Raw genomic sequence first — 22622 nt, 5'->3', positions numbered from 1 at the left:
GAGGGTTAAGAAGAAGCACGTAAATTGTGTCAGTGTAGAGTGTTTAGGTTAAAATGCATAAATCATCCTAGGCTAGGACGATTTACGTGTTATTCGTAACACACAGTGGGCTAGGACGATTTATGCCTTATTCACCTATGCAATTCATGCATAAATCGTCCCAGGGTACAATGATTTATATATTCATTAAAACACACAACTCTAGGACGATTTATATATTATATGGTTTAAGAGATTCACGTTCAAAAAAACCATTTAGGAGAATCAGGTAATATAGGAGTTCAAATATTTTATTTAAATAAAAAACCCCTAACCAAGTTGGGTTGGTCTAGTGGTTAGCTCACTAGTCCGCTTAAGCAAGTGTCGGGGATTCGAATCCCGCCTTGTGCATGCAGCAACCCATTGGCCAGCGGCAAACCCTTAAATGGAGCTCAGTACCGCGACGGATTAGTCCTTGACCTGTCGGGTTGGGGGATACCGTGGGAAACCAAAAAAAATAAAAAATAAAAAACCCCTGTTTTTGACTATGTATGTAGTATTGATACAACTTTTTGACTTACTCTTAACTATTAGCCTTTCGACTTTAGCCTCAAATGCTCTTTGTTTCTTTAATTTAGTCGAAAGAGGTTTTTTCTATAACCAAGAAACACTTATCATCATTTTGATTTTGCTGTATCAAATATTTATTGGTCAAAATTTATATCAATAGATATACTAAATGATTCTAATAAAATTAGTTGATGTTAATATATTCTAACCTTTCAAAGTTTAATTTTGCGGTGCCATTATTAAGAAATAGTTTTGTGCAACATTGAGAAAATATTCTGATGAAAGCATATAGCATATATTAGAACAGACAACAATCTAAAACCAACATTATAAATGTAAGCCGTGCCCATGTCTGCTGTTAAGTAAGTCACAATGCTTTTCTTCATATTATTTTATATTGAATGATTCTTTGTCTTGATAGAGAAATTTGGGTTGGTGCCTCATTGGCACTGTAAAGAAAGCATAAATTTCGAAATGACTTATCATGGGTTTTTAATATTATTAATTAACTAATAATTAATATTTATCTACCACCAAGTTGAGTATTGCATTTTGTTTTTATTTTGAAACACCATAGACTTCTGAGCTTGATCTTGTTACATAATTATTAAAAATTCAATAGATACTTTCAAACTTTCCTGCTACAAAAGAAGAATAATAAGAAACATTCCCTAGAAATTACCTTCTCCAATATACTAGCTTTCTTTTTTTTTTTTTTCTTTATTGAAAAAATTCATTTTAGAGAAACATTCCCTAGAAATTACCTTCTCCAATATACTAGCTTTCTTTTTTTTTTCTTTATTGAAAAAATTCATTTTAGAGAACATTCATTTATTTATATAAAGTTAAAAATAAAAAAAAATGATCATGATGTCCAAATTTTCTTAAACTTTTGAATTTCTTTTGATGAAACAAATAGACAGGGTAGAGCGGGGGCGGGGATGCCTCTCTACTCTCCATTTCTGCCCTCGGATTTGTTCTCCATCCCCGTCCCTATTCTCTGCTGTGGGGAAATATTGCTTCCCATCTCCATTCTCCATGGGGCCTCATTCCCCGCGGAGACCCCATTCCCCATCTATATAATAGTTCTAACTAATTATTAATTTTCATATGAATAAAGCTGCAAGTATCTATCTTATACAAAAACTGCAAGATTTTATACAAAAAGTCTAAATGACACGATGGTGACTTCTTTCGAAATGACGCAATGGGGTGACGCAACGACGAATCAAAGGACAAAGCAGTGGACGAGGTGGGAGACGCGGCAACAGAGAGGAGAATGGATACAACGGCAGAGTTACGAAAAGAAACGCCGCAAATAGAAATTACGACGCGGTAAGGGTGATGGCACGGTGAGGTGTGACGATGCGGTGAGAAGGGTGGCGAGGAGGTGGTTGCAGAGAGATTGGATGGAGTATGGACAGCGTTAGAGATTTCTGAATTGAAAAAGGGGTTATACAAATAAAGATTAGGAATTTTGGGTTTATATATATATGTGTGTGAGAAAAATGACTAAAAAATATATATGAGAAATAAACTATTAAGAATAATTCATGAAATTCATAAATTTCAGGGAATAAGGGAGACGGGTGGGGATCCCCGCTCGGATTTCCACGCCTGCTTCGGGGGAATTTTGTCCCCATCTCCATCCCCACTAAAAAAATTTCTCACAATCGAATCTCCATTCGAGACCGTCCCTGCAGAGATCCCCGCGTCACGGGAGTTTTGCCATCCCTAGAAACAAACAAATGTCTAACCAAAATCCATATAGCAATTTTGCTATTTTATATTTATTTTGATCCTTTTCAATTCTCTTACGTATGAATATTATCATCATTATTATAATTATAATAAGTACAAGTGTACAGCCCTGGCGTGACCAATTTTTTTTCCCACAAGGGATGATAACAATAACGGATGAAATGAAATTATTTAATTGGAAGTGAACTGATTCATATAGATGACTACTCTTAGTAAAGTTAAAATTCTAAGTTCTTATAAATTGCATTATTAATATAAAAATATTATATATGCACAAAAAATAAACTATTGAATTAATCATTATTAACTTATTTTTAATGTATATTTTATATTTTTAATATATCTTCTATATATATAATTTAGTTATTAATTTTAACATATATGTAACATAATTGAATATTTCTCATTTTAATCATTTTTAAAGAATTTTGTATTAATTAAAGATCTTAAAATAAAAAAAATTTGTTATCCAATAAAATAAAATTAAAATTTTAATTTTTAATATATAAAATTTATCAAAAACCTAAAATAAAATAAAATTATATACATTAAAAAAAAAAAGATTGAAGATGGCATCACCATGTCAAAGATTTGTCGCATGTGGGATAGAATTGCACCATGCGGCAAGAAATTTGCATTTAAAGGGCTCCATCTGTTTGATATGACTCTCTCACAGTCACACCCCATAACCATTCACCTAACATATAGTATTAGTAACATAAATATATATATAAAGTATAAATAATTAACTTACCCTCTTAGTCTTAGTACATATTTAAGGCCTCAACACTCTACTCCCAAGTTTGTTTCACACCATTATTCTAGCCTAGCTAGATCCTCTTCAAATGGCTCAGGTACATTCACTTCTCTCTCTTTCTTCCTCTTGGATCCAATACCATATCTATGATTAATTAATTTAAAATTATATGTCTTTACTAATTTTCTTAACACCCTTTTGTGTATTCTTTCTATGGATCCATATAGCAGAAGGTTGTGTTAAAGGTTTTGACTATGACTGATGATAAAACAAAGCAGAAAGCTATTGAAGCAGCTGCAGATATATTTGGTGAGTATAGTTTGTGTTTATTTATTTATTTATACCTTGAATTCATATATAATTTCATATTAATATGTGACTAATAATATAATATAAGGTTGTGATCTGATTAATTTTGATGAACACATATATATATAGGAGTTGATTCAATAGCAGCAGATATAAAGGAGCAGAAGCTAACAGTGATTGGACAAATGGACACAGTGGCAATTGTGAAGAAGCTCAAGAAAGTTGGCAAGGTTGATATCATATCTGTTGGACCTGCCAAAGAAGAGAAGAAGGAAGAGAAGAAAGAAGAAAAGAAAGAGGAGAAGAAAGAAGAGAAAAAGGAGGAAAAGAAGGAAGAAAAGAAATGAAAGAAAAAAAAAAAAATCCCCAATACTTATCTCATTGGTCTTATCAAAATTCTTCACCCTTTTATTTTTATTTTTTATTTTTAATTGGTTTGCATATTTTTCTTATATTCAGAAGCCATTATAAGATGCATAGTTGTCTATAGTTTTTTTTTTCCCCTTCTTCTTCTCAAATCTGCTGTTTCCTGCATAAATCAATTGTCAAGATGCAAATGAGTTTTTTAATAAGTATTCCCAAAATTTGACTAACAGAGAATAAATATTAGACAATGTTTTTCAATTTTGATAGGATAAAATAGTTTCTTTTCCTATTCTCTCCATTTATTTTTTCTATTTTCCTTTTAGCATTTTTCCAATATAAGAGATGCTTTGGTAATTGACAAGCTGCAAATTTCAGATAGCTCTAGTTTTCTACTTATTAATTATTGCATGATATTTTATTTTAGTCTTATTATGCAAATGGCTATTAGGGTATTGTTATTGTGACTATGACAACATCTGTATCTTTTTTATTCATAATTTCATATCATACGGTTATGAATTGTGCTAAAGTTTGGTTATGTAATAAGGCCAAGAAGTTATTTGGGCATCACGAAGTTCCTTTCCTATTCGCTTGTGGGTCATTTTCTCTTAACTCAATGGCACCAAAGTCCAAAGATGCTAGCAAAATCCAGCCTTTCTAATAAAACAATTGATAAAGACAAAAGTGATTTTCAAATGTTTCATAATTTCTTTATGAGACGGCTCGTGCACAATATTGCTTGCTGAGCAAAGCATTTTGATTTAATCATTTTCTAAAAGTAATTAGTTAGGTATGGCTTATAAGCATGGTAATTTTAGTATTGAGGCTCAATATTTTGTTCTAAGAATGCCTAATCAATTTGGAATTATGGCATGGTTTCAACAGTTCCAATAAATATGACTGATATTAGTATTGTGCATCTTTAAGCATAGAAGTGCCACCTTGATGAATTATAGTTATTGACCTTATATTTAACATATGTATTAATGATGGATCTATATATTATCAACATTATCTGTGGCGACTAGTGTCCACAGTCCACAGAAGAATTTTGGGGACTGGCAATTATCATGACATAGCCAATGACAGATGATGTTACATTGTTACTAAATATAGGCCAAGATTGATCTATTTTATCGGATGAAAGAAATTGTCTCATTTTCCTCTTATAACAATCAATATTCAATAGGATGCATGGAAGGCCAAAGATGTAAAGGCAAAGAAAGTAAATCAATATATAAGGTTCTCTCTCTTCAATCTCATTAAGTCATTATTATATGTAAAGTAGGGCAAAGGAGTGAAAGGACTTGCAAATTTAAGGGTCTTTTATATTTATTTTTTGAGTAGTTACTGAAAGATACGTGCAAGAGTGCAACACCATATCACCAATCAGTCAAACCTATTCATGATGCTTGCATCAACAAATTAATCTAGACATCAATGAAGCCTTGAAAAAAAAGAAAAAGAAGAAAATAATTGGAAATTGGAAATTTCAAATTTCCAAGATTAGATTTTTCACTTAGCGGTATTCAACTAGACAACTACTAAGGGTTCATGCCTTGATTGCATGGATAATGGATTGACATGTCACCCTGCTAACCAATATAATTGACCAATTTAATCAACAAGAACATAATACTCATTCCCTTCCAAAATATATCAACTTGTAAATTTGGTATGCTTACAATTATATGTATGTGAATACAATTTAAGTTACAATGTATTTGGTAAACATAAAAAATAGACAATTTGTTTGGCCTATATTTAAATCTTGGAGACATAAAAAATAGTAAGATAAACTGGAAAGACATCGGCATATATAAATGAAATGAATAATATTTTTTCTACCTTGTAAATTTTGAATTGAATGAGAAAGTAATGGAAGTTGGTATACAACAAAAATCAACTTCAATGAATTGTAGGTTTAGATATGCAGATTATAGAAGGGAGTTCTTTTCACTTTTTTAGAGGCAAAACATTATATTATATCTACAGGAGCGGACTTCAATATGCCCAACACCAAAGGCATCTACAATAGCTTGTTGTGAGCCTATTTGCATATGCACAGCAGTAACACATGCCTAAGAAGATGAATAATATGCATTGCACCAGCAAATACCATTCATAAGAGCCAAGGATGGCAGGTTACGAATCAGCATGTACCGCTTACGGTGAGATAACAAGGTGCAAGATACCTAGCCGACAAAATGAGCCAACGAAACAATAAAGCAAGTGAACGTGCTGCTCAAGCTTTATGTTGGAAGTGGTTGTCCTTGAAGCCCCAGCAACAAAGACGTGTGATTGGATACCAGTAAAGTGAAAAAATGCTCATGAAGGTCTTCAGAAACAGCTTGCAATTCTAATATGATACAAGCTTGCTTCGTTTGAGAAATTTGATCAGTGACTGAGATGACCAACAACTCGTTGCTCTCATTGTTTCCAATCATAAGGTCAAGCTGCAGGAAAATAATGTAGAAGTGAGTATATGCAGCACGTTTTGTCATTTATTTTCTTATTATCATTATCATTTTAATACCATACAATCATCTGTACCTCCAAAATACCTGCATTATTGCTTGCCGCCAGTTTCACCACCAGCTATAGGATTGAATCAACCAACTGAAAAGTAATATTATGAAGGATAAACACAAATAACAAGCTTGGCATTGATCACATATTAAAATAAAATGATAAGATTCAGGGTTACATGTCGTATAATAGTCACTAAAGAAAATATATATTAGAAGGGAGAAATCACATACTTTGGTTCTCCGGCTTAATAACTAGCTGCATAACCATCAGAGTTACTTGAAAACCCAGTGATTAAAATCCCCTATGAGACAATCTATATCTGCTATTTCTTGCGCCTTTTCACCTTGATGCTTGAAATAAGGTGGGTATACTTCCCCTTCTCCATCATCTGCCTTATCACTTTATGTGCTAAAGCAAGCTTTCCAGCATTCCGTAAATTACTCACTAGTGTAGTATAGACAATAAAATTTGGACTACAACCTTTGGCCTCCATTTCCTGTAGCATTGAGCATGCTTCATCAAACTTTCTGGCCATACATAATCCGCGAATCATGGAATTGTATGTAAATACATTTGGGATTTGTCCTCTAGAAATCATCTCATTGAACATTTCCTGAGCTCTTTCAAGATCACCAGCCACCACATATCCTGTGATCATTACAGTGTATGCCACCACATCTGGCATACACCCATTTTTTATCATTTCGTCAAAATAATATTTGCAAGCCTCTAGATTTCCAGCTCTGCTTAGTCCATCAATTAATGTGGTGAAATGAAGAACAGTTGGCTCTATACCAGTTTCTTTCATGCTATTTAGAAGATTAAGAGCTGCAAGAGGTTTATCTCCTTTACCAAGAACATGAAGAAGAATGTTGTAAGTATGAAAATCAGGAGAATGACCATTTCTACCCATCTCATAAAGCAACCTGTTAAAGTGATTGAATTTTCCAAGTCGATACTTTGCTAACATAACAATGTTGTAAGTCAAAACATCAGAGGAAAAACCATCAAGCAACATCTGCCTATAAACCCACTCAATCAAACGGTACTGGTTTAAAACAAGAAGACAGTGGAGAATTGCATTGTAGGAGTGCCTAAAGGGCCGGTAGTTAAATGATTTTGACTTAATGAACTTCATCACCAACTTCCTAGCAAACCCTGCCTCACCACAAGTGCAGATCAAAATGTGGAAAGTGCGAGCAGTAGCTGGAAATCCTTTCTCAATCATCTCATCAACAAGCCTCCACATTGCTTGAAACTCATCACACTCGGCAAATATCTGCAGAACCAAGTGATAGGAATTTGCAGTGTGCCAGTAACCCTCCTGCTGCCCACACCACAGAAAAAATTTGTATGCCAGTTTAGCGCATCTCCCCTTGTTTTCACAGTTTATGCCTTTCAACATCCCATACAGAACCTCCCTCACGAGAAAAGCTGATGGCCTAACACGCAATCCATCCAAAGCCCGTCTAAAATCTAACTCGGGACTATCCTGTCCAAGAACCTCGAGAATTTTCTCAGCATCCATTCCCACATTTTCTATGGACCCATTCCTATGCAAAAAATGCTTCCTGTCTAAGCTAGCATTATCCTCATTCGGATCAAAATCAACAGTGTCACAAGAGGTAGCACACATTTTCTTCAAAGGCTCCTCAACCAATTCAAAACCACTCCGAACCTCATCATCATCGCAGTGAAAAGGTTGATTGCATAAATTCCTACAAATGTTCACACAATGTGAAAACTTGTGAACCATCCTATGACCTAAAAGGACTAAAGAATTCATTGCTCGAACCCATTATCATGTATGAAGCTCTGAAACACTTAAAAACACAATCGATTTTCTTCTTTGCAATGGTAGGTTCGATACGCCCATTGAGCTAGAGATTTGACACGAATCCATTGAATTGAAAACCTGAGAGCTCAGAATAGATTGGGCCTAGGATCTCAACGATAAAATCAAGTGATAAAAAAGCGTACCGTTTTGGAGCGATAATTTAGAGTGTAGGACGATAAATTGAAATTCGTGACGGGAAATGGTGCCATTGCGGGATACGGTGCATGGTCGCCGGTGACGACGGTGGTTGGGAAGAAAAAATGGGGTCAAATTTGACTCTGTAAAACCCTAAAGGGGAAGGAAGAAGATGTACACTGCTCCATCGAGCTCGCAAATTCAACCGCCGTCGATCAGCGCCATTCGTCTGGGGAGAACCTAGTTGAAGAGGATCTCCCGCCAATCTTTCCTCGTCGGGGTTCGAGTTCAGGCGGCGATAACTCAGTCTAAGCAACGTGTCTTCCGCGAAGGAAAGTGAAGTGGTGACGAAGGTGAAGGCTAGAATGAGTGGAGGCAGGCTAGCAGAGATGAGAACGCTGGCGTTGAAACCAGAGAGGGGATAGCAGTGGTTCGTGCGGCGCGACACGATCCTGGAGTTTCAGAGAGGAGGAGAATGGAGATGGCACATCTCTTCAGCTGGGTTGGAAGGCGGGTCGGGGCGGATGGGGAGTATGGGCGGGTTTGTCTATTGGACCAGAAGCCGATGACCAAAATTCTCTGGGTCTATATTTCACAAATCCCATTTTGTAAGACAGTTTATTTAGCCCTGTAACCAAATTCAAAGCAATTGGGTCTGAAGTCGGAAACTATTATGACAAAAACTCATCAGAGGCCTGATGAAGATTATGCACTGTTTACAGACCAAAATGAATATCCAGAATTACATGACCAAATATATATATGTCCAGAATCTCGCAGAAGTTATCAATTAACTTTCGGCCAGGCAACCGTTATTTTTTGCTCATTTTACACACATAAATCGCACTAGAGATATAAGATTTTCTTATTAAGAATAAGAGGTTCTAGTTGTAAAACAATTCAGCGCCTAATTATGAGGAGGAGGGGAGGGAAAAAAGAGAAGAAAAGAGACAACATATTACATGTGTTATATTGAGTATAATCATCCAATTACTAATGTAATTAAGGGCTTGAGAGTTGAGACTCAACAATGGGCCGGATATTAAAAACAACCCAAAACGTGGAAAACAACCTTTTGCGTTATATATCATTCTGAGACAGAAATAAAAAGAAGAATTATACTGGGGATGCTCCCATAAAGACGCGTAACGTTTTTGTAAAGACGTTTATGTGTCGTATTATTATTGGACGTATCAATAAATCGATTATTTTTTAATTTCTTAACAAATTATAATAAAACTGATTTTTTTATAACAATAACAATAAATCTTTTTTTTTAGAAATTTAATTGTATTTTTAAATTTGTAGGGATTTAAATGTCCGCAAAACAAAAAATTAGGGATATATTTGTCTTTTTATCAAAAAATTTAAAGATATTCGGTTTAGATTGTGTAATTCGATAGGATCAAATCGGATCTAATAATTATAATGCAGACAATTAAGTTTATTATTGTTGCTATAATAAACTGATTTTGTTTTGATTTATTAAAAAATAAATTATTAATCGATTTAATAAAGATGTCCAATAATAATATAACGTCTTAAAAAAAAAACATTTTGAGTGTCTTTATTAAAGTGATATCCATTATATTATGCCATCATTAGCGAAAAATTAACTGCCTCAAACTCGACAAGAAACAAAAATTACATCTGAGCAAACATGGTGCCCTGAACTGTGAACTGAAAACAGAAAACATATAATCCACACAAAAGTACAAAACACAGTCAACTTGCATTGGTCTTCTTAATCTTCAATTACGATAATTCCCTTTCCCTTGGAAAAGTTTGCAGTGCCCTCACTCACCTTAAACCTTTTGCCCCCACTCTGATAGGCCTGATGAACTGCCTTTCTTTTGGTGGCCTGAATTTCATTTTCAGATTAAAAAAAAAAAAAAAAAAAAACAACCGGTCAAAATAATCTTACTTCAGTAGTAGTACTAGGTACGAATAAGGTAGTTGATTAGAATTTAAAAACATGACACTATTTAGTCAATGTATATAACACGTACTGGCATGGTGAGCATCTGAGAGGATCCAGCTTCATCCTCGCGTGGTGCGGGAAAATTGAGATCGGGAATTTGAGGCTTTTTGAACGGAGCCATTGCCATTTTTTGTTCAAAATCATAGAAGCTTGATTAGTTGATTTGAATTTGAAAACATAACACCATTAGTTAACGTATATAGCACGTACCTGTATGGTGCGCATCTGAGAGGGACCAGCTTCATCCTCGAATGGACCCATCGCCATTTTCTGTTTAAGAGCACAGAAGCTTGCGTAGGCATAATTCTCGAGTGTCTCGTTGGACATTCCCACTTTTTTCGTAAAGGGAAGTGCTAGGGAACAATGAAAATTTTGAACAATATGAACAACTACCAATCAAATGAAAATACACTACACTCTAATTTAATGCTACTAATTAAATTTACTCTTTTAATCTTATTAATTCACATTGTTTACACATTGTTCAAAAATCTTGTTAGTTACCTATACTTTTCCTTTAAGAACGGCATAACTGGAGGAATATGGCCACCATCTTCCTTACTGCATCCATCAAGGAGGAGAAAGAGAGTAAATGTATAGAATATGGTGATTATACATATTATACATAGTGGTGATTATATAGGGAGACCTATCTATTGTTTCCTTCATCAACGTCTCTATCAATAGTAGAAATTATGGTGCTGGAGTCTCTATCAAAGCCCTTTTGAAATTTGAAGTCTATACATGAAAGCTAACAATGTTTCCATTAAACTTTTTATTATTTTTTGGGTATCAAAATTGGTCAATCACCTATTAAACGTATAGGAAAAATCTAAGGGCCATCAATTTTATTGAGTTTTGGCCAGCATGTAACCAGTAGAGAAAGGTGAACCATTGGATGAAATCTCACACCATTAAATCATCATTGATGGCTATTTGATGGCTACTAATCACAAAAGTTGTTGGCCCCTAATATTGCTCGTAGCTATATATAATGTGGTATTGTTAATAATAATATTAAGTTAGGTGTCTAAAAAACTGAATTATTTGTTCTTCCAAGATAGTGATCGATGAAACGAAAATAATAAATTCAGTTAATTTGTCTCGTTAACAAAAATAAATCAGACGTGTATTCTCTAATTTAATGGAAAAATTTACGAAATTAATCAACAACCGAGTGGAAATTTTAGTTTAGAGTCGAGCTAAGCCTCAGAGTGGTCCCTGAAGTTACACTCGTGCTTCATAGTAGTCCCTAAAATTATTAATTACCCAAATTGGTACCTGAAGTTAAACGCCGGGACTCAGTGTTGTCCTTCCGGCACATTTCCTCCAGGTGGCGTCATCGGAAAGCTGATGTGGCTAATTTGGTGACACGCGGGCAAGCATAAAACGACGTAGTTTTGTTGGTGGCGCGTAAATGGCTGAAAACGACGTCGTTTCACTCCAAAAGTTGGTTTTGAAGACTCCCCCATCAAACGTTAACGTAACGCATTGTCTTCCCTCCCTCAAAATACAACACAAACCCCTCCTCCCCTGTACTCGTCAATGGCGGTGGCTGGATTGTGGTAACTGTTGCGATTTCTGTGGAGCACGACTGCTATATAGGATCGGTTATCATCATCTGCCTCAAACGAAGACTGTATCGAAGGCCTGTCTCTCTGAAAAAGGTAAGGAAAAAAGGAAAAATATAATGTGATATAAGGAATGCTCTGTTTTTTGTGAAGGTTGTTAGTTTAATCTCTTCAGTAGTTAGAAACGATTTTTTGGAGTGTTATCTGTGGGTATGCATGTTTGTGTTTCGCAATATTTAGCTAGGGTTTGATCGCAACTAGTTTTCAGAGTGGTTAGGCTAATGAAAGTGTTGACTGTATGAGGGCTGTTTGTCATGGGAAAATGCTATTTCTTATCTATTATGCTTTGCTGCATTTACAGTTAATGTGGTTTCCAACTTGTTAATATGGTTGAAGATGATGAGGTTGATTTAGAAATTTTGTTTCTAAATTGCAGATGGGAGATCCTTGGATCACCATCATGTTTCACCATGGAGGCTTATTTGTGACAGAGCGTGATGGAACTGTGAATTACAGTGGTGGACAGATTTTTCAGTTGCCGAGAGTTGACGTAGACACTGTGGATGTATTTTTTATCCGAGACTACTATAAGACACTTGGGTATGACAATGTGACTCACTGTTGGTGGCTGGTGCCTAATAGGCCATTGCAAAGAGGGCTTAGAGCTTTGACACATGACAAAGAGCTCATGGAGATGTGTTATGCTGCTCAGACCAACAAGGGAGTTGTCCATGTGTATTATGAACATGGGGTCTCTGAACCTGTGTTTGATGAGAAAACAGGACTAGCATCATCCAAAGGCAAGGAGTTGATAGTGCTACCAGACCCTATTCCACATACATACTCCAGCATCAATGTGACAGCCAATAGAATTTCCACCACATCACCACCGATTCCAACCTCAGAACCAATGAACACCACAATTCATACTCCAACAACAATCCCCCCAACTATGCCTACTGGTATTTCACAACCAAAGCATAAGAGTTACCATACTGCAACTTCTGTTAGTTATTCCAAATCACCACCCAAAGAAATGGCAGCACCCACAGCTGCTGCTCCCAGTGTTAAGCTCACCCCACCACCAAAAACAATGGCCAAACCCACAGTTGCCACTACTTCTAAGCCCAACCCACGACCAAAAAGAATGGGCCAGTCCACTGCTGCTCCTACTACGAAGCCCAACCCACCACCAAAGTCAATGGCTCAGCCCACTTCAAAACCTGTAACAAGATCAACATCACAAAAATCAAGGAGGTCTGATATACCAAAGAGAGGCCCTCAGAAAGTAAAGAATGCAGCATTACATGCTAGGAAGCCTTTAACAAGATCAGCTGCAACTGGAACTTTTGGAAGAGCATCTGTTAAGGGAAAGGATCCTGAGACTGTGTTTGTTAGCTTGTCTAGTGAGGAAGAATCTTCAGACTCCCATGACAGTTATGACAGTGTAGAGGATGAACCGTATAAGCCTGCTGCTGATGATGTCTCTAGTGAGGAGGAAGAAGTGGTTGGGAAGAGATCAACTGGAAAGAAGAGTGATGCTAAAAAGAGGACAGATAATAGAGAAGTTAATGAAAAGAGTTCAGTTATGCTTGAGGATGATGGGATTGTGTGTGCAGAGTCAGGGTCTGAAGATGATGAATTCTTCTTTGGCCCGATTCCGAAGGTTGGTGAAACGGGAGCATATTATGATGCTGAAGATGGAGCTTATGATGAATCTGATGGTGGAGAGTCTTGGCACTCTGAGGAAATGAAGACTCCACCGAACTCTGAGGATGAGTTAGACGAGGTTGAGTCAGATGAGGTGTTTCCGGTATTTAGGGAAGGAGGAAGGTTTGGTGAGCTTAAACTAAAGGTTGGGATGAAATTTAATTCTAAGATGGAATTCAAGGAAGCTGTTCGTGAGTACTGTATCCAGGAGGGAAGGCGGATCTGGTGGAAGAAGAATGACAATTTAAGGATGAGGGCTGTTTGTAAGGGAGAGGAGTGTGGGTGGGTAGTATATGCTTCCATGGATAGTGAGGGTAATTGCTGGCAGATCAAGACCTTTATGGACGATCACACTTGTCCTAGAGAGACTAAGAACAGGCTAGCTAACAGGAAGTGGCTGGGTTGCAAACTGGTTAGGAAATTAAGGAAATATCCCAACCTTAGACATTGTGAAGCTGCCCAGTACTTTAAGAGCAAGTGCGACTTGGACCTCAACAAATCTTCACTGACAAGGGCTCTAGGGGATGCTAGGGCCATAGTTTATGGAGATGCTGCTGCCCAGTATGGTATGGTTAGGGATTACGGGTTGACATTACTGAAAACTAATCCTGGCTCCACTGTGAGTATTAGTGTTACACCTCATCCCAATCCTGATGAAGATCCAACCTTTGATAGGATGTACATTTGTCTTGATGGGTGTAAAAGAGGGTTCAAGGCTGGCTGCAGACCACTTATAGGGTTGGATGTAGCATTTCTAAAAACAAAACATGGTGGTCAAATCCTCTCTGCAATTGGTCAAGATGCAAACAATCACATTTATGTGATTGCTTATGCAATAGTGTCCATTGAAAACACGGAGAATTGGCGATGGTTTCTGGAATTGCTACACCAAGACTTGGGTGACTACAAGCAACATGGTTGGTGTTTTATTTTAGACATGCAAAAGGTATGCATATCTATTGCTAGTTATCCTAAGTAACAGTTGTAATTCTTAGATATAGCTGCTGCTGAGTAGTGAATAATAGTAGTATAAATTGAATAATTATTGTGTAAATTAAATAATTGATGGTTGATGGTTGCATAGTTGATGGTTGCATTATAGTGGGTAGTATCTGTGTACTTAGCTAACCCAAGGACCAAGTTGTGTAAATTAAATAATTGTTGACTTGGATATCTGCTGGTTTATAAACACAAATCTGTTTACTTAGATTGGGTAATTGTTGTATGCTGCATAGTTGATGGTTGCATTATAGGGGGTAGTATCTGTGTACTCAGCTGTCCCAAGGACCACGTTGATGTCACTTACACAACTTTAGGGACCACTATGAGTTCATTAAAACAACATTAGGGACCTGTTTGAGGCTCGATTTGAAACTGTGACTGGCTTGTTGGATTTGCAGGGTCTAATTCATGCAGTTCAGGATGTGTTCCCAAATGTCCATCACAGATTCTGTGTATGGCATTTATGGAGGAACTTCAACAAACAGTGGAAGGATAATCAGCTTAGAGGTTTGCTTTGGGAGTGTGCAAGGTCTACGACTCAAGAGGGATTTGTGGAAGGGATGAAAAAATTGGAAAAGCTAAACAAGGATGCTTGGAGTTATCTATGCAAATGGCCGAAGAATTCATGGAGCAGGGCATTCTTCAGCATTGCACCAAAAATGGACAATATCTGCAATAATGCATGTGAGGTTTTTAACTCACGGATCAAGGACCCTAGAGCCAAGCCTATTATCACACTGTTGGAGGAGGTCAGGATGTACATCATGAGATCTATAGCCAGGAACAAGGTGAAGTTGAGGAACAATGACGGGATTCTACCTCCAATACAGAGAAGTAGGTTGGAAAAGATAAGAAAGGAATCAAAAAAATGGGTTCCCATGTGGTCTGGTGATGCAGATTACGAAATATTTGAAGTTCATGGGTGGCCTACAAATATGGCTGTTGACTTAGGCAAGAGATCATGCACCTGTGGTTTTTGGCAACTAAGTGGTATGAATTTTTTATGCATGTTTTTTAATTTTTTTTTTTTTGATTTGCAGTTCGAATTATATTTATGTATGGCTGTGATGTTCTATGTAGGGATGCCATGTGTGCATGCATGTGCCGCTTTGGCCAGGGCTGGTAGAAGGTCAGATGAATTCTGTCATAGCTGGTTGACCATGGAAGCATACAACAACACATACGGCTTCCATATAAATCCAATTCCTGGGCAGGCACTGTGGGAGAAATCACCTAATAATAGACCTCAAGCACCAAAGTTCAAGAAGAAGCCAGGGCCAATCAAGAAGAAAAGAAGAAAGGATGCTGATGAGGAGCCAAGTAAAGGCAAGAAGCAGAAGACCTCAATGAAAAGAGTTCATAAAAAAGGACATTGTCGCTATTGTGGTGAATCTGGTCACACAAAGAGGAACTGTCATAAGAGGGCCGTTGATGAAGAATCAGCTGCTGTGGCGGCGGCTGCTGCTGCTGCTAATTCTGAAGCTAATGGAGGTGAGGTCAACAATTCTGCTCCAACTGCTGCTGTAAATGGTGGTGATGCCCCAGCTGTGTCACAGGATCAGGTTGAGATTCAGCTTGATCTTAGTCAGCCTATTCTGTCAGAAACTGATGACTCGCAACAGGTGGGTAATATTATTTACCCATATATATACATGTATTGTGGTCATACATTAATTTTTCTTAGTCACATTAATTTTTTGGTGTTGCATACATAGGTGCAACAACCTCCTGTTCGGCCACCCAAACTACCTCCTAAGAGAAAGTTGTCCACACCCAGTGCTACCACCCAGCCATCCAGCACCCCATCTGCAAGCACTGCATCCACTCCATCTGCAAGTACTCCATCTGCAACCACTCCATCTGCAAGCACTCTCCCAACAAGCAGTCAGCCTGCAAGCACTGAAACAGCAACGAATCTACCAGCGATGCGATTTGTGCCTAATCCGGGATTCAAGCCACCCAGAACCAAGAATTAGTGACTTAGTTTTTTATATTTGGGGATAGTATGGTGTATTTATTTCTCTATTTTGCTGAAGTAATGTACTGTGTATGCTTTCTTGCTTACAATTCCAGTGTTGGAGATTAAAAACTTATGATATTTATGTTTTGAAAACTCTGATATAGTTGGTGACTATTGTTCTGGCTTTATAATGCCTTATTTTGGATGTAATCACTACAATATGAAATATGAATTATGACTTTCTTGAAGAGATCTGTGACATATTTTTGGTTTTATTTTGCATTCTCATATGTAATTAAGATGCTTTCCAAACACTATAAACTCATATTTTATTAACAACATATGCAGGCACACTTGTCTCAATCACTTTAATTTTCATTTCTTTCAAACAAACTAACAGGTACAACCACAGCAACAACATGCATAATTCATGTGTTTCTTCCCAGATACAATTGGCCAAACTGCCTATCTAACTTTAAGACAAGAATAGCTACTGTAACCAGCAGCATAAATAAAAACACCAAAACTCCACCCACTTTTAGAACCCTAACTTCATACTCTAATCTTCGAAGTTTCCAAGCAAACTTCATCTTCCATTCTTCATTGTCAATTGAAGGGCTTGCTCTACCATCACATGTCATCACATCTTCTTCAAGAATTTTATCAATCCACATAAACAAACCACACCACTTCTTGCCTACAGTCTGCACCAAGTTTAAAGAATCAACCAAATTTATATCCAAAATTACAGCAAACAACAACAACAACAACCACTTACATTGTAGTTTGGGCAACCCACAAAGGGTCTCCCTGGATTAGAATCCGTCATTGACCATCGCAGCACTGGTCTCAAACCGCATCTGCACCATTCTGGCAAACGCGAATCCCTGTTCCTGTTCATTCTTCTCATGATGCTTCCAAACGATCGTGGGTTGTTCGAGCTTCCAGTAGCATTGCTCGCGCTAACCATTGTCGTCTAGGTATCAAGATGCTGCAGAGGAACCAACGGAAGAGACCAGAAGAGAAGAGAAGGGCACTGGAGGTTGATCTTCAGATTTGGGAATTAAGGATTTTAAACTTCGAATTAGGGACCAAATTGAGTCAATAAAATTCGTTCTTCCACCTCAGCTAGCCGTTATGCTTGCCCGCGTGTCATCAAATTAGCCACATCAGCTTTCCGATGACGCCACCTGGAGAAAATGTGCCGGAAGGACAACACTGAGTCCCGGCGTTTAACTTCAGGTACCAATTTGGGTAATTAATAATTTTAGGGACTACTATGAAGCACGAGTGTAATTTCAGGGACCACTCTGAGGCTTAGCTCGAAATGTTCGCATTGTTATGGCTTTAATTAGTTATATTTTAAGGGTATATTTAAGAGATTTACATTATGGAATTAATTTTGAAATACTATTTTAAGTTTCAAATTTTAGATCTTAAAATTTTATTTTTCAATTTTAAATTTTATAAAAGAACGGAAGTTAGAAAACTAACTTTACAATAATAAAAAATAAAATTGAAAATTTAACTTTTTTAATCTCTTTTATAAAGTTTTTAATCCCTTTTTTAATCTCGGTAACAAATTTTATGGTTATTTTCAATTTTTATTAAGTAAAAAGTATTATATTTTTATTAATTAAATAAATTTTAATTGTTTATTATATTTTATATTAATAATTTAAATTTATAATTTTAAAATTTAAAATTTAAATTTGTGATTGCAGTCTTTTTTTTTTTAATTAACATCTGCCAAAAAGTTAAGTTTCCATCCTAAATTCCTTTTTTTTTTATCTTAAATATAAATAATTTTTTCATTTAATTAAAATATAAGTACATTTGAAACCCTTATAAATATGTCACCCACTCAAATGAAGATGATAAAAAACATCTTCATTTGAAGATCCTTGTGTTAAAAATATACTTTATTTATTTAGCTACATTTTAAAAAAAATAATATTTTTATAACATATCAAAATCAAACCTTACAATTTATCGTCTAATAGTTAAAAAGAAACATCTTTATATAAAAACAATCATATAAAAATAATTGTAAAATCTTCATAGTATAATAGTTAAAAAGAAACATCTTTATATAAAGACAATCATATAAAAATAATTATAACATCTTTATATAAAGACAATCATATAAAAATAATTATAAAATCTTCATAGTAATATCCACCTATAAATATTTACATGTAACATACTAACATCTTTTGATAATGCACAATCCCAAAAAAGCAATACAGTGAATCTGTGATGGATGCAAAATGCCAAAATCACAAGTATTGCTTAATTTTGGTAATAACAATAGTACAATAAGACCCTTTGTCCGATAATACAACATCACATGATTCACATGTACAGAAACAGATAGACAGACACACACATTCACACACGTACAAACTACAAATCACAGGAATCTAATTTCTCAATTACATGACTCATGGAGTCGTCTTGCATCCGCGGCTTGGTTCACCGCCTGATCCACGTCCACAGCACCAGAGTTCTTGGGGACCTGTTCCCCACCTGAAACCAATACACACATTAGAATTAGATTATTGCTACGGTATCTATAAAACAGTGCTTAAATTTCCAAACAAAATATAAAAAATAATATTTAATTCAAAAATATAAAATAAATAAGTTTTAAAATAATTTAAAATTTACCATAAAAATAGATTAGCCAAAATTTAGACACCTACATGTTACTCTTCATATTTATTCTTTAAAGTTTAAAGAACATAAATTAGAAAAACGACAACTCTAACGGTCTAACCTTCTGACGGTTGATTTTCATCCGGTTTGGTAAACCAAGAACCAAAAACCACATCCTTAACCTTATCAACCACACTCTTCCCAGGACTATTTACATAGCTCTCTTCATACCTCTCTGTCTCTTCATTTCCAACCCCCAACCTTCTCTTCACTTCTTCAGACTCTGTCACCTTCCCCATTGGTATCTTCTTCCTTCTCTCATGCTCCTCCTCCTCCTCTTCTCCTCTCTTGTGAACTACATTTTCCTCTTCTTTGTTCCTCTTATGATGCAGAGTCTCTGATATAACCTCAGATAGAGCTCTGTCTTCATCCCCAGGCCTCAACTTCTCTGCAAAATAGTCCTTCACTGACACTCCTCTATCGTTTTCACTGCCAGTTGAGGTTCCAGGAACCTTTGATTTCACTGCACTTCCTACACCAGCAACCTTTCCATAAACCGGTGCAAGTTTATCTGTCAAGGACTGTGCTATTCTCTTCCCATATTCTGTTGTGGAAGTAGCAGCAGCATTCTCTCCTTGTGTCTCTTCGTGGCTGTCACCTTTGTCGCCATAACCTAGTTTCGAAGCTACTGTGTTCTTAGCTGACACAGCTTTATCGGCTATTGCTGAAGTTGCGGACGATATTTTCTCAGTGTAACTGCTCTGGTTCGATGGTTTATCACTGCTTATGTTTTCTTCATGGCACTTTGTTTTATCATCTTTTTCACCATATCCAAGCTTGGAGGCCACAGCATTTTTAGCAGTGATGGCTTTATCAGCTATAGCTGAAGTAGCTGAAGAGATTTTGTCAGTGTAACTGCTTTGACTTGATGGTTTCTCCATTGCTTTATAAGGTGGTTGCGTTTGTTCTTCAAATCTTGCCTTGGTGGTGTCGGAAGCTGGTTCTTGCAGAGGATTTTGTTCATATATATTAGAACTTCTAGGAATTGTTTCTGCTGAAAACTGATTATGGCTTTCAGTAGAAGGATACTGAACTGTTGACTCTTGTGTCAAGTTTTGGTCATGGCTTTTAATTGGAGGGCAGTGTGTGTGAGAAAATTCCGGCACGAATTGATCATGGCTTCCAGCAGACGGGTATTGAGTTTTGATTTCGCCTGACAAGTGTGGCAAGTGCTGATAATGGCTTTTATCAGCTGTTGGGAATGGAGTTTTGGTTGCTGTTGAAAGCTCAGGTGAAAATCGGTGGTTGTAGTGGCCAAGCCCACCAAGATGAGAAGGATATTGAGTCTCTGAAATAGTTGGAAGAACCTTGGATTCTTGGTCAGCTCTTGGCTCATTTTGGATATTCATTCTTTCCAATGATCTCTCAACTGGGGTGATATCAATTTCTCCACCACCTATAAGCCAAAACCACACCAAAACAATAACTCGATAGTTTGGTACTAACATGTTACATAAACTTGTTCCTTGAATGCTATGTAACAATCAATTTAGTTCCTAAAGTTTGTCTCACCTATTCAACTTTTGAAAATGTTGTATCAAACAAATACATAAATATCACAGGCATTCCATTATAGTGTGACTATATTAATTTTTTTCTACTTACCTGCTCCAGTAGGATCAGTGACTTTGGTTTGGTAATTGGCATGAGCATGTGATAGAGGACTACTACGTGGCGCATGAGGATCTTCCTCCAATCCCATTGGTCTCTCCAAATTAACCTTATGATGCATTGCCTCGTCTTCTCCAACCCCAGCAAATGTTTTACTTGGATCAGTGACTCTGCTTTGATCAGGTTCAGCAGTTGAAGAAACAACCACAACTCTTGGCTGGTGATGATGGGGTTCTACTCCCATAACTGATGTACCTCCTAAATTAACATTAGGACTTGCCAAGTATTGTGTTTTCCCTGGTACAGCACTTCTAAAAGCAGTACTATCATAAACTGCAGAACAATAAAGCATATAAATGATGTGATGATCTAAATCAACTTAAAACAAATATTTTCTTTTATCATTAAAACAAATATAGAGACAAGCAAAAACATTTTTGTTATAGAAGGTAGTCAGTTATAAACAGGGCTAAGTTCTTCTATCATGCTGAAATTTTTCTTGAGAATTTCAGTTTCTGTTTGATTGGATCAATAAATTAAAGGGCACAAGACACAAATAAATGAAATGTACTAGTACAACAACATACTTGGTGCACCATGGACTTCAGGGTCTTCAATCATTTCTTCATCTTCATCATCTTCCTCATCCAAATCATGATCATCAGGGATATGTTGACCTTCATAGTGATACTGATCATGATCATGTTCATTGTCATGATGACCATGCTTGGTGACTTTGTCCTTGATTTTCTTGGCCTTTGCCTTCACTTTCTTAACAACAGACTTCTTCTCATGGTCATGTTGGTGCTCATCTGAACCATGAAGAACTAAAATCAAGGACAGAACAACAAATATAAAGCATTCACATATCTATTAAAAGAAACATTATAAATGAATCAAAAGTAAATGAGATTTCTACATACTATACCTTGATGTATGCCAATGCCAACATCATGGCCATGTGGATGATTGTGATGTTCATCGTAGTCATGACTTTGGACTTGTCTAGAATCCATGATTAAAAGAGAGGAAAAAGATTTGTGATAACCGAAGAAGGAAGTTACTTCTTACTTCAATTGACAAAACATGGTTCTCAAAACAGTATATAGAGGAAGACATGTTACCCTGTTCTGCCACATTTGCATGGACGTGGGCACTTGGCATGTGAAATTTGAGGACACGTGTGACACAACCACGCGTCCATTTGCATGTACACGTGTTGGATAGTTAGTGCACGTGGCTTAGGAATAACACTGTTGCTTTCGTATTGGATATGCAATAATCATTTGTTAATGTATTTTTGTGATAAAGAAGAGAGAACATTGGATAACGTTACCTGCTAAAGTTGGCATCGTGCTATATTTAGAAGGCTAACGAATCATCAAATCTAAGCACAGGGACACGCACACGTAAATTGTTCGAATAATCTCATTTCTCAAAGCTTTCGATAGCAATTATCATATACGTGTATACAATCAAAATTAATTAAAAATAATAGATATATTTATACATAAATTAATTTACATATAATAATGTAATATTTTTATAATTTTAGTAATAGTTATACAGTTCTAAACTTCTAATATCAAAATATAATTGTCGTTAACCTACTAAAAATGTGTCGAAAAAAATGTTATGTTGATAAAATTATATTTAAAAGATTAAAATAATAATATTTTTAAAACATTTAAAAATATAATGAAAATTAAAAAAATATTATTCTTTTATAAGCATCAAATATTTGTACTTCTAAACTATTTATTATATATTTTATTTGATTTTTTTGAGAATATTTAATTAATTATCGAAGAAAGACAAAAAAT

At 36.1% G+C, this 22622-nt stretch overlaps 4 protein-coding genes across 9 annotated transcripts; 2 read left to right on the top strand and 2 right to left on the bottom strand.

Moving 5' to 3' along the window:
* The first annotated feature begins 2982 nt into the window (after window positions 1-2982).
* LOC107644830 (Copper transport protein family) lies at window positions 2983-4004 on the top strand. Of its 2 annotated transcripts, none has more exons than XM_016348768.3 (3): window positions 2983-3164; window positions 3298-3376; window positions 3506-4004. In XM_016348768.3, exons 1-3 carry the CDS (start codon window positions 3156-3158, stop codon window positions 3721-3723), a joined length of 306 nt encoding a protein of 101 aa, XP_016204254.1. In that variant the 5' UTR covers window positions 2983-3155; the 3' UTR covers window positions 3724-4004. The 2 variants fall into 2 exon arrangements, with proteins under 2 accessions (XP_016204254.1, XP_016204253.1); XM_016348767.3 differs by having other exon boundaries at window positions 3041-3164; window positions 3295-3376.
* A 1354-nt stretch (window positions 4005-5358) lies between these two features.
* On the bottom strand, window positions 5359-8723 carry LOC107644829 (pentatricopeptide repeat-containing protein At3g60050). 4 transcript variants are annotated; one of them, XM_088486650.1, is made up of 4 exons: window positions 8255-8723; window positions 6505-7992; window positions 6296-6361; window positions 5359-6198 (listed from the first exon to the last, which is right to left on the bottom strand). In XM_088486650.1, exon 2 carries the CDS (start codon window positions 7908-7910, stop codon window positions 6597-6599), a length of 1314 nt encoding a protein of 437 aa, XP_088342776.1. In that variant the 5' UTR covers window positions 7911-7992; window positions 8255-8723; the 3' UTR covers window positions 5359-6198; window positions 6296-6361; window positions 6505-6596. The 4 variants fall into 4 exon arrangements, with proteins under 4 accessions (XP_088342776.1, XP_016204252.1, XP_016204251.1 ...); XM_016348766.3 differs by having other exon boundaries at window positions 6307-6361; XM_016348765.3 differs by having other exon boundaries at window positions 6505-8708.
* A 4825-nt stretch (window positions 8724-13548) lies between these two features.
* LOC148566375 (uncharacterized) lies at window positions 13549-16486 on the top strand. Its single transcript, XM_088487518.1, has 4 exons — window positions 13549-14454; window positions 14909-15500; window positions 15591-16132; window positions 16226-16486. The coding sequence occupies exons 1-4, from the start codon at window positions 13549-13551 to the stop codon at window positions 16484-16486; spliced, it is 2301 nt and encodes a 766-aa protein (XP_088343644.1).
* A 2130-nt stretch (window positions 16487-18616) lies between these two features.
* On the bottom strand, window positions 18617-21877 carry LOC107644828 (low-temperature-induced 65 kDa protein-like). Of its 2 annotated transcripts, none has more exons than XM_016348763.3 (5): window positions 21728-21877; window positions 21387-21626; window positions 20794-21132; window positions 19250-20584; window positions 18617-18999 (listed from the first exon to the last, which is right to left on the bottom strand). In XM_016348763.3, exons 1-5 carry the CDS (start codon window positions 21813-21815, stop codon window positions 18902-18904), a joined length of 2100 nt encoding a protein of 699 aa, XP_016204249.2. In that variant the 5' UTR covers window positions 21816-21877; the 3' UTR covers window positions 18617-18901. The 2 variants fall into 2 exon arrangements, with proteins under 2 accessions (XP_016204249.2, XP_088342774.1); XM_088486648.1 differs by having other exon boundaries at window positions 21387-21611.
* Between the last annotated feature and the right edge of the window lie 745 nt (window positions 21878-22622).

Source organism: Arachis ipaensis, chromosome B5 (genome assembly GCF_059453495.1).
Source record: "Arachis ipaensis isolate K30076 ecotype BB chromosome B5, ASM5945349v1, whole genome shotgun sequence".
Taxonomy (NCBI): domain Eukaryota; kingdom Viridiplantae; phylum Streptophyta; class Magnoliopsida; order Fabales; family Fabaceae; genus Arachis; species Arachis ipaensis.
The sequence above is the reverse complement of the archived record's forward strand: the minus strand, read 5'-3'. Positions and strand labels throughout refer to the sequence as shown.

Coding starts and splice junctions, on each gene's coding strand:
- LOC107644830 (XM_016348767.3), top strand. Junction 3,377..3,505: donor AGCAGCTGCAGATATATTTG/GTGAGTATAGTT, acceptor ATATATATATAG/GAGTTGATTCAATAGCAGCA.
- LOC107644829 (XM_016348765.3), bottom strand. CDS start 8,060: ATGAATTCTTTAGTCCTTTTAGGTCATAGGATGGTTCACAAGTTTTCA.
- LOC148566375 (XM_088487518.1), top strand. CDS start 13,549: ATGAAGACTCCACCGAACTCTGAGGATGAGTTAGACGAGGTTGAGTCA. Junction 14,455..14,908: donor TTATTTTAGACATGCAAAAG/GTATGCATATCT, acceptor TTGGATTTGCAG/GGTCTAATTCATGCAGTTCA. Junction 15,501..15,590: donor TGGTTTTTGGCAACTAAGTG/GTATGAATTTTT, acceptor TGTTCTATGTAG/GGATGCCATGTGTGCATGCA.
- LOC107644828 (XM_016348763.3), bottom strand. CDS start 21,815: ATGGATTCTAGACAAGTCCAAAGTCATGACTACGATGAACATCACAAT. Junction 20,585..20,793: donor CACTGATCCTACTGGAGCAG/GTAAGTAGAAAA, acceptor TTTGGCTTATAG/GTGGTGGAGAAATTGATATC. Junction 19,000..19,249: donor TGAAAATCAACCGTCAGAAG/GTTAGACCGTTA, acceptor TATTGGTTTCAG/GTGGGGAACAGGTCCCCAAG.